Source organism: Macrosteles quadrilineatus, unplaced genomic scaffold (genome assembly GCF_028750875.1).
Source record: "Macrosteles quadrilineatus isolate MER2022 unplaced genomic scaffold, UCM_ALF_1.0 Scaffold_5__1_contigs__length_97177068, whole genome shotgun sequence".
Classification (NCBI taxonomy): domain Eukaryota; kingdom Metazoa; phylum Arthropoda; class Insecta; order Hemiptera; family Cicadellidae; genus Macrosteles; species Macrosteles quadrilineatus.
Genome location: NW_026542598.1, coordinates 29,962,425 through 29,976,043, shown reverse-complemented (window position 1 = coordinate 29,976,043; position 13,619 = coordinate 29,962,425). Strand labels below are relative to the sequence as shown.

Genomic DNA, 13,619 nt, shown 5'->3' with positions numbered 1-13,619 from the left:
CAAAACACTCTATAATTCGAAGGGAGGGATTGATAGATTGATTCCCTCCTGTCATACACTTAATAACAAGAAACTATACATCCATTGTTAGCAAAGTAGTTCCTCTTAACTGTCATTGATGGCGCAAGAATCAATAGCAAAAAGATAAAAATAATAGTGTTTTTGCAACTAACTAAAAAGTAGTTGTTTTCTTTAAAGTAACTCAAATAAGCTGTTTTAATTATAAAGTTCTGTACCTTACATAATTCAGTATTTAAACAAATTAAGTCTCATTTGTAATTCAAATTGATCTTACTCTTGATACTTATTTTTTTTTTTTTTTGGCCCACTAATTTCAAAATATTAAGTCCATTGTATCGTCATGTGAAATATTTCAAAACCATTTCCTCCAACAAAATGCTTTCTGAACAGTAGAAACATTAAAATGTAAATTGCCTTACAGCCATTGGCAACAACTCCTCCTTTGCAATGAAAGAGCCACAGATTCATAACTATTAATTCACTTTCTCTATAATGGATAGTTCATTAGGAAAGTTGCAAGTTATAGCCCCAATTGCACAAGCTGGGAATTATTCATGGCTTATGCATAAACATTGTATGCTAAGCGGCCCCTATATGTAATGATCACTACAATTATTAGTTCATTCTGTAACATCTTCATTTCAATAATAATAGCAACACATTTAAATGCAATATAAGGAGTCTCATTTAAGTTTAACTGATTGTGTGTGCAAAACCCAAACATCCTATTTAATTGACTTAAGGAGTTTTTTTTTTTCAGAATGAAAGATTTCTAAAATCTGTACCCATCATAACGTGTTACGGTTTTGGTATCATCAGATTGACTAAAACATTAAGTTTTTTCACAAAAACCACAACCTAAAAAATGAAAACCAAATTATACGTTTGGTTAAAGAGAACAGTATGTAACCTTTCCCCGTTTTTTTTTTTTTTTTTTTTATCAACAAGATCATCTTTGGAATAGCAATTCATTTAAATTTTAAAGCTAATCAGCTGTTTACAGAATATCAGATTCATCAACCCGACCTAACTATAAACATGGGAAACCAAATTCAACTTTTTGTTTGATAATCAATGGTAGAATATAACAAGCGTTGTAACTACAGTGATTTGCAACTGTAATTATCTTTTCAAGGTTTTTTTAAACAGACAGCTGTTAATTAGTGAATATAGACCAAATTAATCAGACTAGATAATTGCTAGAATATTCACCTCGCTCTGTGAGGTGCTGATTGTATTTAATTACTTAATCCAAGTACAGTAAAACCTCTCCTAACCTACCCTGAGGTGATCATGCATATGTCGAAAAACCTAGAGTCGGAACGGGCAACTATGTAAAATTAAATATAATGTAGAAATTAATGTTTTATTATTTGTGTGTCAGTTTCTATGCCATTGACAATTTTTTACCTTTTTGTAAGGGGTCGGTCTAAACCTTGACCTTGTTACTACCTGATAACAGCCCCCCCCCCCCCCCGTACCTTTAACAGTTGAACCTTTTATTAGATAGTAGGCTATAATTAATTAATGACACACAGCATCTGGGTCTAGAAACAATCTCGGGTTTTTACTAAAATAATATAAATAAAAGTCCTATCCTATACTATTTCACCAATGAGGGAGGATGGACACGGATGTCTATCCAAACCAAGGAACCGGGTGTCTCTCTATCTATTCCAAGAAAAGGTTAGGGAAAACAGTCTCCAAAATTAAGGGCAGGAATGCCAACCTTTATTTTTAACTGAGCAGACGGTTAATCCAGGGTTTTTTAAGAGGGATGTAAATATAAGGCTGATAAACCAAAGTCTATTGTTGCCTGAAGGATGTTAATCCGAACCGTGATTAATGCAGGGGCGGTTAAAAGCGGGTTCACTATCATTTTTGCATTTTCATTTTCGATAGGATACTGAAGTAGACATAAAAGAACATCGTTGAATGAGCTACTAATATAGTGCGCTACAGCACAGAGAAGTAAGAAACAGAGGATACACTCCATGGTACACTCAAGTGGTGTCTAGCACTAGTGCTGGTGTCTATGGCAAAGTCCTCTACCGCTCACCCTCCCCCTCAAGTACAACACCCCTCACAGTGACATAAGGAATTCCACACAATGCTTGCTGTTCAAGCTCTTCCTTGCTCATCACAAGTATACTTCCACTCCAACATACCAGCGCTGAAAGTGCACAAGCGTGTTTCCTCTGTACCTTACTTGTCTGTCGCTACATTAAAAAAATATATTTTCCCCCCATCAGTTTGACTTGGTAAACAATTTAGCATATTCAAGAGAAAAATCTATCTTACATCAACCGGTTGGTAACTCAGTTCAACTTCGACCTATTTATTTATTTTTAAATAGCGACACAATTCATCAAGAAAGAAAGTTCTATCCTATCAATAGTCTAAACAAATACAGTTTGTACACCAACCTGTTGACTGAAGAGAGGGTTGATGCGCTTGTTGTAAGGTCGACTGATCGAGGGCGGCTCCTCTTTGGGGTAGTGGGTCTGGTCCGTCCACGACTTGGACCTGCTGGAGCCACCGAGGGAGGTGCGGGGCGCCGCTGGAGCCGGCCACGAAGGGTACTTCTCATGTCCCGGGCCGTAGCGCACCGCCTTGAGACTTGAGACGTCCCTGACAGGCGCAGGCGGAGGCGACCCACTGCCTACACTACCCTGGAATAACACGTTCGTATTTAGTAATTTTATCATCCCAGTATGAAAAATTAGGGAATCATCAAAATTATTGGGTTGGACTGTCTTAGCTTAGCAGTAGATATATCAGTCAGGAATACAACTTATACAAGATACTGGATACCAGAGATATGAGTTTGTGAGAGTCAATACCTCAGTCAGCAGCGCAACAGATTTTGGGCCCAAGGCAGTGATGTCTTGAGTTCAGGTCATGGTACCTGCCTACTTCTTTTTATCAGTACAGCCCAACCTTGCACTGCATCAGCTCACCCCTTAAATTGCTGAATGTGTCCATGCACAGGCCCGAGGCCTATATGGAAAAGTTTAAAATAGGCCGCCAACCTCTTAAAAATAAAAACACCTAGAACTTGATTAAATGTAGGACACCAAAACACTGTTGCTACCGACCATATGTTTTTGTTGGTCGTGAAGGAAAATATGCTGTCGTCTTATATTACCTCTGACTGACCTAGGGGTAGTGTTGGTGACTAGAAAAGTTGTTTAGCAGTTGTGTAGCAGTGACAGGAGGGATGTGGTGTTCTTGACTGGTGGGGGAGGGGGTGCTACTGTCTCTCTCATGACCTTGACTTACCTGAGGGTAGTGTTGGTGACTAGAACAGTTGTGTAGCAGTGACAGGAGGGAGGTGGTGTTCTTGACAGGTGGGGGAGGGGGTGCTACTGTCTCTCTCATGACCTTGACTTACCTGAGGGTAGTGTTGGTGACTAGAACAGTTGTGTAGCAGTGACAGGAGGGAGGTGGTGTTCTTGACAGGTGGGGGAGGGGGTGCTACTGTCTCCCTCATGACCTTGACTTACCTGAGGGTAGTGTTGGTGACTAGAACAGTTGTGTAGCAGTGACAGGAGGGAGGTGGTGTTATTGACAGGTGGGGGAGGGGGTGCTACTGTCTCCCTCATGACATTGACTTACCTGAGGGTAGTGTTGGTGACTAGAACAGTTGTGTAGCAGTGACAGGAGGGAGGTGGTGTTCTTGACAGGTGGGGGAGGGGGTGCTACTGTCTCTCTCATGACCTTGACTTACCTGAGGGTAGTGTTGGTGACTAGAACAGTTGTGTAGCAGTGACAGGAGGGAGGTGGTGTTCTTGACAGGTGGGGGAGGGGGTGCTACTGTCTCCCTCATGACCTTGACTTACCTGAGGGTAGTGTTGGTGACTAGAACAGTTGTGTAGCAGTGACAGGAGGGAGGTGGTGTTCTTGACAGGTGGGGGAGGGGGTGCTACTGTCTCTCTCATGACCTTGACTTACCTGAGGGTAGTGTTGGTGACTAGAACAGTTGTGTAGCAGTGACAGGAGGGAGGTGGTGTTCTTGACAGGTGGGGGAGGGGGTGCTACTGTCTCTCTCATGACATTGACTTACCTGAGGGTAGTGTTGGTGACTAGAAAAGTTGTGTAGCAGTGACAGGAGGGAGGTGGTGTTCTTGACAGGTGGGGGAGGGGGTGCTACTGTCTCCCTCTTGACCTTGACTTACCTGAGGGTAGTGTTGGTGACTAGAACAGTTGTGTAGCAGTGACAGGAGGGAGGTGGTGTTCTTGACTGGTGGGGGAGGGGGTGCTACTGTCTCTCTCTTGACCTTGACTTACCTGAGGGTAGTGTTGGTGATGGTGACTAGAAAAGTTGTGTAGCAGTGACAGGAGGGAGGTGATGTTCTTAACAGGTGGGGGAGGGGGTGCTACTGTCTCCCTCATGACCTTGACTTACCTGAGGGTAGTGTTGGTGACTAGAACAGTTGTGTAGCAGTGACAGGAGGGAGGTGGTGTTATTGACAGGTGGGGGAGGGGGTGCTACTGTCTCCCTCATGACCTCGACTTACCTGAGGGTAGTGTTGGTGACTAGAACAGTTGTGTAGCAGTGACAGGAGGGAGGTGATGTTATTGACAGGTGGGGGAGGGGGTGCTACTGTCTCCCTCATGACCTTGACTTACCTGAGGGTAGTGTTGGTGACTAGAACAGTTGTGTAGCAGTGACAGGAGGGAGGTGGTGTTCTTGACAGGTGGGGGAGGGGGTGCTACTGTCTCCCTCATGACCTTGACTTACCTGAGGGTAGTGTTGGTGACTAGAACAGTTGTGTAGCAGTGACAGGAGGGAGGTGGTGTTCTTGACAGGTGGGGGAGGGGTTGCTACTGTCTCCCTCATGACTTTGACTTACCTGAGGGTAGTGTTGGTGACTAGAACAGTTGTGTAGCAGTGACAGGAGGGAGGTGGTGTTCTTGACAGGTGGGGGAGTGGGTGCTACTGTCTCCCTCATGACCTCGACTTACCTGAGGGTAGTGTTGGTGACTAGAACAGTTGTGTAGCAGTGACAGGAGGGAGGTGATGTTCTTGACAGGTGAGGGAGGGGGTGCTACTGTCTCCCTCATGACCTTGACTTACCTGAGGGTAGTGTTGGTGACTAGAACAGTTGTGTAGCAGTGACAGGAGGGAGGTGGTGTTCTTGACAGGTGGGAGAGGGGGTGCTACTGTCTCCCTCATGACCTTGACTTACCTGAGGGTAGTGTTGGTGACTAGAACAGTTGTGTAGCAGTGACAGGAGGGAGGTGGTTTTCTTGACAGGTGGGGGAGGGGTTGCTACTGTCTCCCTCATGACATTGACTTACCTGAGGGTAGTGTTGGTGACTAGAACAGTTGTGTAGCAGTGACAGGAGGGAGGTGGTGTTCTTGACAGGTGGGGGAGGGGGTGCTACTGTCTCCCTCATGACCTTGACTTACCTGAGGGTAGTGTTGGTGACTAGAACAGTTGTGTAGCAGTGACAGGAGGGAGGTGGTGTTCTTGACAGGTGGGGGAGGGGGTGCTACTGTCTCCCTCATGACATTGACTTACCTGAGGGTAGTGTTGGTGACTAGAACAGTTGTGTAGCAGTGACAGGAGGGAGGTGGTGTTCTTGACAGGTGGGGGAGGGGGTGCTACTGTCTCCCTTATGACCTTGACTTACCTGAGGGTAGTGTTGGTGACTAGAACAGTTGTGTAGCAGTGACAGGAGGGAGGTGGTGTTCTTGACAGGTGGGGGAGGGGTTGCTACTGTCTCCCTCATGACCTTGACTTACCTGAGGGTAGTGTTGGTGACTAGAACAGTTGTGTAGCAGTGACAGGAGGGAGGTGGTGTTCTTGACAGGTGGGGGAGGGGGTGCTACTGTCTCCCTCATGACCTTGACTTACCTGAGGGTAGTGTTGGTGACTAGAACAGTTGTGTAGCAGTGACAGGAGGGAGGTGGTGTTCTTGACAGGTGGGGGAGGGGGTGCTCCCGTCTCCCTCATGACCACCGCCCTAGGAACCATGGCGTCTGGGCCTCCATCACACAACACACGGTCTCTGAAACAAGAGGAAAAAAATATTATTTACGAAAAGAATTAAAGTTTCTATTACATTTTTCAAATACAATTGCTCAGTAATCATATTACACGTCCAATCAATATTGAGAAAGCCAAGCTATAATCAAGTGTAATGAAATTGGAAATCACGAAGAGTAAATATATGTATTGACCGTGGTTCTTTAAAAAATTTACAATGTATGCCTATCATTATTTTATGATTGAGCACCCTAGTAAAGGGGAAGTGAAGTACTATACAAGCATCTTACTGCAACATGCGAGTGATTAGATGAAAAGATCGCAATAAACACTTAATCCAAAACCAATTTGACTTAGATAGCCTCTATATTTGGTTTCTAACACGAATTTGGTACTTACGTATTATACCACACCGATAAATCGACTTCTAAGTAAGATTTTAATTAGTTTAAAAAACCTAATCTTCCTAACCTAACCACTCTTAGCTTAGGTTAGGTTATAATTATTAGGTATATTACGTAATCAGTACCACGAATTGTTATGTTACTTTGGTCCATTCAACATTTTATTGATTTCTAATGACTCTTAAACAAACTATCGTCCAGTCCGTCTTAGATACATTTCCATTGGTTGGTCCCGGGGCCGCAAGACGGGTGTCTGCAAGATGACCAGCGCATTCTCGCGGTCGTCGCTTACGTGTGAAGAATTGCGAGCAAACGTGGATAATCGTACAAACCTCCCACTCGGGCACCTCACAGTCTGGTAAATGTGTGTATATCCAAGCGAGCTGTTGTATAAAATTGTCTCCAGATTCCTACCCTTTGTTTGGTGGAAATAGTTTGTGCGCAAGATGGTTTAGGTTTAAGGTTATGTGTGGTTGGCCTGGATTTTAGTTTCTCAGACTAGGTGAGAGAAAAGGGTTCGCTTCCCAGTATATTCACAAAAATGTGATGTGTTCGGACCACTCTCTAAGAGTTTGCGATCCCTTAGTTGAAACTGTCACTACCAATAAATAATATATACACACAACAATGCTTCCAAGATATTCCTTCCTTGGATGTTCAAGAAAAGACTTTCTTGCTAACTTATTGTCTAAAAATCACTTGTACCTACTTGTTTAAGTAGTTGTTAATCGGTTATCGGATTTATTTTTATACGAAAGAATACACGTCTCCAACACCTATGATCCTTATAGAATAAGGTTAGAATGTAGAACAGTAAATAATTTCAAAATGTAATCCCGGATTTAAGATTAGGAAAGTAAAACTAGAAAGTAAATAATCCGAAACTAGTGTAATCGCATTTAAGAAGATTGCTACTCTCCGTATACCGTCCAAAGCAGTCGTAGGTGAAATCGACGTCAAACTAGAAAACAAAAACATTATTGAAGAACAATGTTAATTACAATCGAGGGAAAGAGAGGAGCGTTCGCAGGCTTGTGCGTGTGTGTGTGTGCGTGTGATGTAGGTCGTGTGTGTGAGAGATGTCAAGTGTGCAGCGTGGCAGATTGGTTCGTTTCAGCAGACCTCATTCAACGCCCTGGACAGTGGCCGGTGTAAAGACGTCCCTACTGGCACAAATAGGCGAAATTGTGTTGACCGCTCTTACTTTTACAACGTGTTGACGTCCCGTTCCACAGCTGAGGCGTGAAACGCAATCTCGAGACTGATCTATGTCCAGTTTAGATTGTATTTTGGCTATGAAGAAGTGTTTAAGGAACTGTTTGGTTTGTTCGTTAGTAAGGAAGATCTCCGAAACCTGGTTCAGCCATCCTTAATCATTGGGTAAACGGTCTTGGCTGTTGGCTAAAGAATGATCTTCACAAAGCTAATCTCACTCTATTCTGCATTCACCAAGAATCCAGTACAGTGCACTGTACGCAGTCCATTGATGTATTCATACCATATTTTTCATTTCATCGTGCCTTCTCGAACAAAAGCGAGAACTTTGGATAACAGAGAAAAACACTCTTAAAATGGAAGGATTACATTAAGGACGGGTAATAGTTTCGGCTCAACATTGAGTGAAAGAAGAACATTCAGAAATCCAAGATCCTTTTGTGCTGATTATACCATAGATAAAACATACTGATTATACCTACCTTTCTATACAATAGATGACACAGGTCTTATAACTGCGTCTTGAATTTCCATTACGTAGAAGCCACTTAAGTCCTACTTGGTTGTAATTTGGAAGAAGAAAAACAGTTTATATACACAGGATTACGTAGCTTGTCGATTCTCTTTACGTTATCGACCTAGATTTCTGTCCCCCTTGCATACAAATATTGTAGGGCTTAGAAAAGTTAATATTGACCGGTTTCCTTGGGGACAGTAAAGAAACCCACAATATTTATGTTTCTCAAATGCTATTCGTATTGAACTGCCTAACAGCTGATTAAACAAATACAAAAATAATATTTTGGTAAAATAACTGAGTTATATGTTTTATTTTATTATATATATAATTTATTCTACATATACCTATTTTATTAGGTGATGCCATTGTTTAATGCGTTTATCTTAATTATTGAACGTTAGGTTTTCTGAAGTAAAGCTAATAAAAAAGATTTCTATAAAAAATTCTCTTATTTTTCTTAGTTATTACTTTGTGCATCAGTAAGTAGGAATCAAAGGAAATAAGATTCAGAGAGAAAAAAAAATCAAAATCATAAAAGTTCAGGTCCGAATCCCTAATATTCAGTTGAATCTAAACTGTATCCTAAAGTTTATTTGGTAAACAAATCAGCCGGAATGCTTGAATGCAGCCCAGCTTCATTCCATCCTGAGTTTCGTTATCATAATTATTCATAGGGCATAAATTTTGATTACCTATACCATTCTTTTTGTCTATGCCTATACGCTTGAAAGGTATCTTTTTTCCTAAAACATGGCATCATTCATTTTTCACACTGTAATAACAGCAAGTCACTCCGCAGGCATTTAGGCAGCTACAATGATAAGTGACCAGCCATTCTCTCTAAGCGATCGAAATCACTCTAAGAGATCTCATTGCTGTGCCCCGAAGCCCTCATTTCATGACCTCAACTTACATAAATCGTCTCCGGCGCAGCGTGGTGCAGTAATAAGCGTCTTCGACGATTGTAAGTAGGCAAGTTGTGCAAGTGAACGTGAGGGAGGCGGAGAAAGCCGGAATCATCACCAATAGTGAATCATCAGCGATAGTGTCAGTCACTGAAACATCTGGGCCACCTCTGCTCTTGTTGATATGACAAAGTCACGTTGAGAGTTCAGCAGCCTGGCTGAGTGACGAAGATGAGACTATAGGGGTGTTTTGAGACAACTTCTAAATTTGTTGATATAATAAAGACACGTTAACAGTTCAGCAGCTTGGCTGAGTGACGAAGATTATCACTGTAGAGGTGTGTCATTTCATTCATGTTTTGGCACAACTTCTGATTCTGTTGATTTGATAAAGTCACGTTGACAGTTCAGCAGCTTGGCTGAGTGACGAAGAAAATAACTATAGTGGTATGTAATTCCATTCATGTGTTGGGACAACTTCTGATTCTGTTGATTTGATAAAGGTTCATTGACGCCTTGTTCTGCAACGTAAGAAATTTTTGTTGCGCCTCTTGCGTACTTGTGTCATGTCACTTCCATTGGTAGGCCAATAACTCGCAGTATAACAATGTAATGCCTAGCGAAGACTGAAGTCAGTGAGTGGAAGACTAACTCCGCAATTCGACGCATCTTTCTTCATCACCTCTACATCTTCATTATGCGTCTACCATTGGTGAGAGCCAAGAATCGCTTTTGAAGTATACATGCCAGCTTCTCTTGATTTTTATAGTCACTTAGACGCATTCAGCTTTGGTTTGGTCAAAACCAATATCACTGTGGTAGTATAACATGTATTTATTTAATTTTTGTGTTTATTTGTTATATTTTCTGCTTCTACTGATTCTATGAAATCACGTTGACGTTGAGTTAGGCAGTCTGGCTTAGATCATTCGCTGGTTTAGTATATCACGTACTTTTAATTTGATTTTCCTGGGCTAGCAAACAAAAAAGGCGTAGAAAACCAGGAACTTAAGTGCAAATATGCACACCAATATTTCGAAGTACATAGCAATTGGTGTGACTTTCCTACTGTATTTTGGATTCTATAGACTGCAAACAAACAGTTGTGACATGACAATGAGGAAGCTGTTGGTATCTTGAGCCTTGTTGGCCCACGCTGTACCAGTACACGCGGCATGACACCTTGGGCGTCATATCAAGGATGACCACTTCATCACCTATGTCTGGTGCTGCACTCACCTTACTCAGCACACCTGCGTGCTCTATCATCACTCTGAACATTTAAATTGGAAGTCACGTTAGTTTCTGTGCATGATAACACATGTGATTTCCGAACACTAAATTCTCTTAGTACTGTGTACTTCGATGTACACTAGGTGTTAGAGGAGGCAATTGTGTTCTACCAATCACAATACCTATCAGCTATTTCTTAGACGTGTAACTGTATTACTTATTAATGTGTATTAACGTAGTGGAACGTAACTGTATTACTGTATTGTTTGCTGCTTACTATCACCGAAGGTAGGCTACTTCAGTATCCAAAGACCATGTTATCACCAACTTCATTTTAGTATGATAATGGCGATCAATAAATATAAACTATAACCTTTGCCTTTGACTAACTATAGTCAATGCTATAACGTAATTGCTGGTGTCACCCTTCATTTTAACATCGACTACAGACTGTACATGTCGAAAACAGGGGGCTACAGATGGTCGGCTGGTTTAGTGGTTAGACTGCGAGAATTTGGCCTGAAGGCACGGATTTTAAACCTGCCAGTCATCAATTTAGGTATGTAATAATGCTGGTGACTCGAAGAGCACCTTGAGTTGTGGATCCGGTTCAAGTAAAAACCTATCAAGTAAAAAGGTAAAGAGAACTTCCCCAAGTGTTAAATATCTTCCTACATGAAAAGACCATGAGAATAGTGACAAGACCGGGGTGTAACCCGTACTCTCACAAAAAAAGTACCAAAGGCGTTGAAACTCAAATTAAAAGCAATACAATATATTTATGTACAATTTTAAAATTTACAATTATTCATAACGAGCTGATATTGATACAATATTAACAAATACATTTGAGACTATTTGACACTTTCTTATTGATGTACGATTCTAGCAACACCGCCATTTTGAAATCAGCCCAATTTCTTTCAACATCTTTGACGCAAGACCGTATGTACAAAACATACACAAATTAACATTTTGAACTCATCACCGCAATTAATTGTTTGAGAGAGCTACTCAACCTCAGCTCGGATCTCTAACTTGTTTCGCTCATTCAAGATACTGTAATTCGTAGCTCAAGTTTTACAATGGCTAGAGTATATACCCATCGCGCCGGGCATGAGTTTTTCCAAAGTCTGGTAGCGAGTTCCAGGACTTGGGTGAGTTGACATCCACTCAATTTTATTCGTCCGAGCTAGTTCGTCCATTAGCTTCCAAAGTTCAACTGCCTGGCGAGGATCGAAGCAAGCTCTCGACATCATCTCCACGCCTACGACATCCGCTTCAGTTTCGAGCTGTCTGCTCATCGGGAGGGTGAACATGATTTCACTGAGATAATCAGCGTACCCAGCTGCTTCAGGAAGCTTAGCCCATATGATCAATATGGGCACCAGCAATATCAGCTTCAGCAATAGAGTGTTGCTCATCTTCTCACTGGCGTGGTTCAGAAGAGCATGAGCCATCTCATGACCCACCACTGCAGCTAACTGATCATTGTTTTTCACCGTTTCTACTATACCAGAGAACACAAAGATGTGTCCGTTGGGTAAGACGAATGCGTTCCTGACTTTACTATCCTCGATTATGAACACGCGCCAATCTTTCTTTATTCCCGGCAAGTGTTTGTTGGCTTTTACCATTCTTTTGCATATTCCAGATACATGCTCACAAGCTTCACCGGTCATCTTCACTCTCCCTGTGTACCTTTCAACAAATTTGACTGACAATTGCTCTCCCATCGTCTGCCTCTCACCCGCTGAAAGTACTAAGAATTTCTTTCGCTTTGTGATTGGACACTCCTCTAGATGTGTCCAATAAAACAAACAGCCCGAAACAATAAATATAACTCCTACTATAGCTATTGCCCCGAGCCGTAGCTCCCTCACGTCTACGTTAACGGCTTGTAGCAATGCAATCATAGTTGCGGGCCTAAGTATTCTCAATACTTTGAGAATAATCATCCATTTGTTTGGAGCTTGTCTTGCCTTACCTGTGTGGAATGCAACTGAGCCATCCGGATTAATCCTGGTTCTACAAGCTTTTAAGCGATTTTCCCTCGTTGATGTTACATAGAATTTCGTGTTCCTGACCTGCAAGCTATGTGTGCGTCTTGTAGGGTGTACGAGTTTAACACTGATAGTTTGAGTGAAGGAACATCTTCTTCCGAATGCTGAGATCAGTGGAAACATAATGTCGAACCAATTTTAAAAGTTATCAGAATAATGACGAATAACGTATTTTTTTAGAACTTTGTTTCTTTGTATCAAAATAGAATAAGGCGAGGTTTATGTGTGTTCTGCGTCCAAATTTTCATAATGACTATAGCAACTAATAATACGCGCAGAGTGTTGCATGTTTTGTAACAAAAAGTTGGGTTATTTGTTTTTGTTTTTGTTTGTGTGTTATGATGTGAATATCACATGGTTGTTAATCTGTGATAAACATTATGTACAAGTTTGATTTTCACCAATGAGGCAACAAGTATCCGTAAACTTAGTTGCATTGTATACAAGATCACACACCACAATAAGCAATTAAAATCAATTCAAACGATTATCGTAATGCTTTCCCGTCCTAGAAAATCAGCATGATTTATCGTAAAATGTGATGAAGCTTAAAAAGTACAAATTAACGTAGACAAGGTGTTGACTTTTAAGAAGGTAGCGTATTTCATTTTTCGAGATATGGAGTTTTTTTGCTTGTCAGCATTAAAAAAATATTGCAAACATTTTGGTTTTACAACATAAGCCTAAATTTAAGTATTGTACAATGTTTAATAATGTCAGGTGCTGCTTATAGTTTAAGATTATAATAATGTTTGCTGTCAGGGGTGACGTATAGCTTAAGAAGATGTTGTTTGCTATCAGGGGCGACGTCTTGTTGTATGAGATATTGTTTGCTGTCAGGGACGACGTCTTGTTGTATGAGATATTGTTTGCTGTCAGGGGCGACGTCTTGTTGTATGAGATATTGTTTGCTGTCAGGGACGACGTCTTGTATGAGATATTGTTTGCTGTCAGGGACGACGTCTTGTTGTATGAGATATTGTTTGCTGTCAGGGACGACGTCTTGTTGTATGAGATATTGTTTGTGTCAGACGTTGCACTTGCACAAAAGACGTCTCAATCATGACTGCACCGCAGCTATCCTTCATGCACGATTGCTCCTACTTTTTTTTACTGATAACCACAAAATACCAATTCAATTCTTCAATACTTAATTTATTTATACCTAACAGAAATTCATCATTCTATGTCTGAGGTTCAGCATTGAATATGTGAAATGCCAAAACAAGTATTGCATTAGAAATACCTTTACATACTTTACC

At 41.3% G+C, this 13,619-nt stretch overlaps 2 protein-coding genes across 2 annotated transcripts in view; both read right to left on the bottom strand.

Moving 5' to 3' along the window:
* Nucleotides 1–3,402, bottom strand: part of LOC128995496 (protein Shroom-like) — a 69,740-nt gene extending 66,338 nt beyond the window's left edge. The window contains exons 1-2 of the mRNA XM_054420514.1: nucleotides 3,304–3,402; nucleotides 2,448–2,693 (exon numbers count right to left, since the gene is read on the bottom strand). Of these exons, the coding sequence (XP_054276489.1) occupies nucleotides 2,448–2,693; nucleotides 3,304–3,402 (345 nt within the window). The remainder of the gene's footprint in view (nucleotides 1–2,447; nucleotides 2,694–3,303) is intronic.
* A 7,965-nt stretch (nucleotides 3,403–11,367) lies between these two features.
* LOC128995495 (metalloendopeptidase OMA1, mitochondrial-like) lies at nucleotides 11,368–12,210 on the bottom strand. The gene has a single exon (XM_054420513.1). It carries the CDS (start codon nucleotides 12,208–12,210, stop codon nucleotides 11,368–11,370), a length of 843 nt encoding a protein of 280 aa, XP_054276488.1.
* Between the last annotated feature and the right edge of the window lie 1,409 nt (nucleotides 12,211–13,619).

Coding starts and splice junctions, on each gene's coding strand:
- LOC128995495 (XM_054420513.1), bottom strand. CDS start 12,210: ATGATTGCATTGCTACAAGCCGTTAACGTAGACGTGAGGGAGCTACGG.